Raw genomic sequence first — 5476 nt, forward strand, 5'->3', positions numbered from 1 at the left:
GCCGGCCGGAGGCCTCGCCGGTGAGTGGCTCGACTGATTCGAGCGGCCGCGCAGGTGGGACAGGCAGCCTGGAACTGGGGAACGCGGGCGCTGCTGACCTCTACTCTCCTCTTCCGTTCCTTCTTCCCTGCCAGGTGCAGAAAAAGGAGAAGAAGGACAAGGAGCGGGAAAACGAGAAGGAGAAGAGTGCCCTAGCCCGGGAGCGCAGCCTCAAGAAGCGCCAGTCGCTGCCCGCCTCACCGCGCACCCGCCTCTCCGCCAGCGCCGCCTCAGAGCTCAGGTGGGCGCGGGCGGTGCGAGGGACCCTGCCCCTCACCGGGTCATTTATTCATCACTCACAAATATTTATTGGGCATCCCACCTCTAGAATGCAATTTCCTTGAGGGCAAATTTCTCTCTGTTTTTTTGTTTGTTTGAGACAGGGTCTCCCTCTGTCACCCAGGCTGGAGTGCAGCGACACAGTCTCGGCTCACTGCAGCCTCGACCTCCCGGGCTCAAGCTATCCTCCCACCTCAGCCTTCCAAGTGGCTAGGACTACAGGCGCGCCACCACACCCGGCTAATTTTTTGTGTTTTTTGGTAGAGGGAGGTTTCACCACGTTGTGCAGGCTTATCTCGAACTCCTGAGCTCAGGTGATCCACCTGTCTCGGCCTCCCAGAGTGCTGGGATTACACGTGTGAGTGTGAGCCACCTCGCCCAGCCTCCATTTTTTTAAATTGTTTTCTTTTTTTCCTTTTTCTTTTTCTTTTTTGTAAGTATTTTGGTTACTGAAGTACCGCATCATCTAAAACAGTGCCTGGCGCCTGGTAACCACTCCGTGAATGCCTACTGAAGGCAAGAGTAGTGCCTCACGCCTGTAATCCCAGCACTTTGGGAGGCCAAGGGGAGGATTGTTTGAGCCCAGGAGGTCGAGGCTGCAGTGAGCTAGGTATGATCATGCCACTGCACTCCAGCCTGGGGGACAGCCAAATTCTGTCTTAAAAACAACAAAACCTGCTGAATGAATGGACCTTCGAGGTAGCACTCATGGTGCTGAGGACACGTTGCTGAGCTAACCCAGGCGTGGTTTTTTTCTCTTATTAAACTTACAGGCTATTGGTGGGGCACAGACAATAGTCAATCCCACAGAAACATATGTCATTACAAACTGGGGTATATAATCTAAAAGGGAATGGTGCGTTTCTGTGAGAGCAAGGGGGAGCGGTGCTGATGTAGGCTGGAGGAGGGGGCACCTCCCAGAGGAAGGGACAAGTTCTCAGCATGTGGGTGTGTGTGTCTCCTAACTCTTCCCTTTTCCCTTTTCTCTTAGCCCCAAATCCAAGGCCCGGCCATCCTCTCCCTCCACATCCTGGCACAGACCTGCCTCCCCCTGCCCCAGCCCAGGGCCAGGCCACACTCTGCCTCCAAAGCCACCGTCCCCGCGAGGCACCACTGCATCCCCCAAAGGGCGGGTTCGGAGGAAGGAGGAGGCAAAGGAGAGCCCCAGCGCCGCAGGGCCCGAGGACAAGAGCCAGAGCAAGTTCAGGGCCAGTGACGAGAAGGAGCCAGCAGCCCCAGCCTCACCGGCACCTTCTCCGGCGCCCTCGCCCACCCCATCCCCGCCCCAGAAGGAGCAGCCCCCCGCGGAGACCCCTGCAGGTAGGCATGAAGAGAGAGGAGGGGTGAGCCTAGCGAGAGAAGCCAGCTTCTCCTGCGTGGGGATGTGGGCCGCCAGAGATGCCTGAGGACTGGGAGTGAGACATGGAAGGAGGAGACTCCTGCCCTCAGCAGTCCCAGGCCCACAACACAGGCCGCTGGGAGCTGACGGCAGGAAGGGATGCTGGCGGTGCCTGCGTGGGTGTGCTGACTGACGCCTGGTCCCGGATCCCCCTCCAGACGCTGCTGTCTTGACCTCACCCCCAGCCCCTGCTCCCCCGGTGACCCCTAGCAAACCAATGGCCGGCACCACAGACCGAGAAGAAGCCACTCGGCTCCTGGCTGAGAAGCGGCGCCAGGCCCGGGAGCAGCGGGAGCGCGAGGAGCAGGAGCGGAGGCTGCAGGCAGAAAGAGACAAGTGAGTGCGCCTCGGGGACTGAGGGGGCCCTCGTGGGCGCTGGAGAAGAAGCAAGAGTCCGAGCCTGAGCCGTTTGCTCCGTCCCCCAGGCGAATGCGAGAGGAGCAGCTGGCACGGGAGGCCGAGGCCCGGGCGGAGCGGGAGACGGAGGCCCGGAGGCGGGAGGAGCAGGAGGCACGAGAGAAGGCGCAGGCCGAGCAGGAGGAGCAGGAGCGGCTGCAGAAGCAGGTGCCCCCGGCGGGTGGGCGGGAGGCGGCTGGACGCGGGCGCCGCGGGCCGGGAAGGTTGGAGTCAGGTGCCCCACGCTCATGGGGGTCTTTGGCAGAAAGAGGAGGCCGAAGCTCGGTCGCGGGAAGAGGCGGAGCGGCAGCGTCTGGAGCGGGAAAAGCACTTCCAGCAGCAGGAGCAGGAGCGGCAAGAGCGCAGAAAGGTGTGCGGACGTGGGCGGGGATTTGTGGGCGGGCCTGGGCAGGGCGGCCAGGTGGGCGGGGCCTGGGCTTAGAGCGGGTGGGACGGAAAAGCGCTGGGGCAGATTCCAGCTCCTGTCCTGGAGAGGGCTGCTATGAACTGGGAGGCCCTAAGACCACAAGGCCGGGGCTGGCTGGTGGGAGGTTTAGGATTAGGGGCGGAGCTCGAGACTAACTGATATGCGGCCTCCAAACAGCGTCTGGAGGAGATCATGAAGAGGACTCGGAAGTCAGAAGTTGCTGAAACCAAGGTCAGAATTTCCCCGAAGGGCAGTGCTGGGCGTGGGGGCAGGGGTGGGAAAAGGAGGCTGCGGAAAGGCATCTATGGCCAAGGAGAGCGGGGCTGTCGGGGAGGCGGCTGCGGCCCGGGCAAGGGGAGGGCAGAACTCAGTCCTAAGTGGATGGGACCGGCTGTCCCTTGAGCCTGACTGCTCTTCCTCTTCAAAGCAGAAGCAGGACAGCAAGGAGGCCAACGCCAACGGTTCCAGCCCAGGTAAAGCCCCCGTTCCCCTCACCTCCCTTCCCTTTGCCACCCTCCTCCTCCATCCTCATCTCTCTTGCCAGCCCTTGGCTGATGGCGCCTCTTTCCCTGTGACAGAACCTGTGAAAGCTGTGGAGGCTCGGCCCCCAGGGCTGCAGAAGGAGGCTGTGCAGAAAGAGGAGCCCACCCCACAGGAGCCTCAGTGGAGGTACCAGCTTCCAATCCCAGGGTCCCTGAGCAGGGAGGCAGACTGCAGCTGGAGCTGCGGGGTGGCCTGGGTTTTCCCGGGAGGTGAGCTGCTGAGCCTTGGCCTCTGCATCCACAGTCTCCCAAGCAAGGAGTTGCCAGGGTCCCTGGTGAATGGCCTGCAGCCTCTCCCAGCACACCAGGAGAATGGCTTCTCCCCCAAGGGACCCTCTGGGGACAAGAGTCTGAGCCGAACACCAGAGGCACTCCTGCCCTTTGCAGAGGCAGAAGCCTTCCTCAAGAAAGCTGTGGTGCAGTCTCCGCAGGTCACAGGTAGGTCTCCTGATTCCTGGACCTAGCTCTATTCCTCCCAGCAGCCTTCCCTGTACTCTCTAGCCCTGCCTTCTCTTCTGGCTCTGCCAGGCCCCCTCTCCTGCTCCGCCTTGAAGACCCCCAGCTATCTGGGTTTGAGTGCTGTTTGCCGTGACTGTTTCCTTTCCCCTCTTTCCCCAGAAGTCCTTTAAGAGGGTTTGCCTTGGATCCGGGCACAGCTGTGAGGGCTCCTCTGCATCACCTACCAGGATGTCTGGAGGAGAAAAAGACAGAGCAAAGATGGAAGTGGCCTGGGCCCCTGGGGGTGGGTCCTCTCTGTTGTTTTTAATCTGCACCTTATAGACTGATGTCTCTTTGGCTGGAGCCAGATCGGCCCCTCAGTGCATTTGTGTGCTCGCACGCGCAGACATCCCCTCTCCCCCATACACACACATACACTCACAGCCTCTCTGGCCTCTTCCCTTGGGGAGGGGCCACCTGTAGTATTTGCCTTGGTTTGGTGGGGTACAGTGGATGTGAATACTGTAAATAGCTTGTGCTCAGACTCCTCTGCGTGGAGAGGGTGGGTGCAGGAGGCAGACCCTCCCCGCAAAGCCCCCTGGGGAGATCTTCCTCTCTCTATTTAACTATAACTGAGGGGGATCCCAGGTCTGGGGATGGGGGACACCTTGGGCCACAGGATACTGGTTGCTTCAGGGGTACCCATGCCCCCTGCCCTTGCCTGGAATCAGTGTTACTGCATCTGATTAAATGTCTCCAGAAATAAAGTGAGAATAATTCTGCCAATCCTGCCTGTTCTTGGAGCTGGTGGTGGAGGTGGGAGCAGGTGGCCTCCTGAGTTCTAAGAACTGAAGAAGCCTCGGGCTAGTGATACTAGTCCTGAACCCCTGCCCTATGGTCTTCCAGTTTAGTCATGAATTCATTCATTTATTCATTCAACAAATACTGTTGCATCTACTCTGTATCAGGCAGTGGGCTATGCACTGGGGATGCAATAGTCAGAAAAGATGTAACCTCTGTTACATACACTACTCCTTGTTCAGTTTATAGTCTAGTGGGTGAGTGTCGTGGACACTGTGGGCTGCCCACTCAACAACTTTTCCCATTGCCCCTTCCTCATTCCAAACAGAATCTCTATTCAGGTAGCCATCTTTCTCTTAGATGGCGCCCTGTGCTTCAGCAGAGGTGGATCTTAGCCGCGGGGTGAATCATGATTGTGATTGAGACCAAAAACAATGGTCCCAAATCCCTCATCATTGACTGGTGTAGACATGGACATGTGACAGTTTCAGCCAGTAGACATGAAGGGAAGCCTCCTGGGGGCTTCAGGAAAGGCGTCCTCATTTATTTTTTTTTGAGACGGAGTCTCTGTCGCCCAGGCTGGAGTGCAGTGGCGCGATCGCAGCTCACTGCAAGCTTTGCCTCCTGGGTTCAAGCGATTCTCCTGCCTCAGCCTCCTGAGTAGCTGGGACTACAGGCGCCCGCCACCACACCTGGCTAATTTTTATATTTTTAGTAGAGATGTGGTTTCACCGTGTTAACCAGGATGGTTTCTATCTTCTGACCTCATGATCTGCTTGCCTTGCCCTCCCAAAGCACTGGGATTACAGGTGTGAGCCACCGGCATTCTCATTTTTGACAATGTGGTCATCAGCCTCGGTGATGACCTCTTGATGATGTCCCCTACCTCCTAGTACTCACACCCTTGTGTAGTTCCTTCCTATGTTGTATCACAGATGGGTTGAGTGGCCAATAGAACACGGCAGAAGTGACGGTGTGTCACGTCTGAGATTAGGTATAAAAAACACTGCACTCGCCGGGCACGGTGGCTCACACCTGTAATCCCAGCACTTTGGGAGGCCGAGGCGGGTGGATCATGAGGTCAGGAGATCGAGACCATTCTGGCTGACATGGTGAAACCCCGTCTCTACTAAAAATACTAAAAAATTAGCCAGG

The 5476-nt window shown here is 58.1% G+C and overlaps 1 protein-coding gene across 1 annotated transcript in view; it reads left to right on the top strand.

The window, feature by feature from the left end:
* The window catches only part of MAP7D1 (MAP7 domain containing 1), a 10230-nt gene extending 5924 nt beyond the window's left edge, over positions 1–4306 (top strand). The window contains exons 7-16 of the mRNA XM_011988998.1: positions 7–280; positions 1310–1638; positions 1876–2053; positions 2143–2281; positions 2379–2483; positions 2718–2771; positions 2971–3013; positions 3119–3209; positions 3327–3520; positions 3701–4306. Coding sequence (XP_011844388.1) covers positions 7–280; positions 1310–1638; positions 1876–2053; positions 2143–2281; positions 2379–2483; positions 2718–2771; positions 2971–3013; positions 3119–3209; positions 3327–3520; positions 3701–3711 — 1418 coding nt within the window. The 3' untranslated portion in view covers positions 3712–4306. The remainder of the gene's footprint in view (positions 1–6; positions 281–1309; positions 1639–1875; positions 2054–2142; positions 2282–2378; positions 2484–2717; positions 2772–2970; positions 3014–3118; positions 3210–3326; positions 3521–3700) is intronic.
* The last annotated feature ends 1170 nt before the right edge of the window (positions 4307–5476 follow it).

This window comes from Mandrillus leucophaeus, unplaced genomic scaffold (genome assembly GCF_000951045.1).
Source record: "Mandrillus leucophaeus isolate KB7577 unplaced genomic scaffold, Mleu.le_1.0 Scaffold343, whole genome shotgun sequence".
NCBI lineage: Eukaryota > Metazoa > Chordata > Mammalia > Primates > Cercopithecidae > Mandrillus > Mandrillus leucophaeus.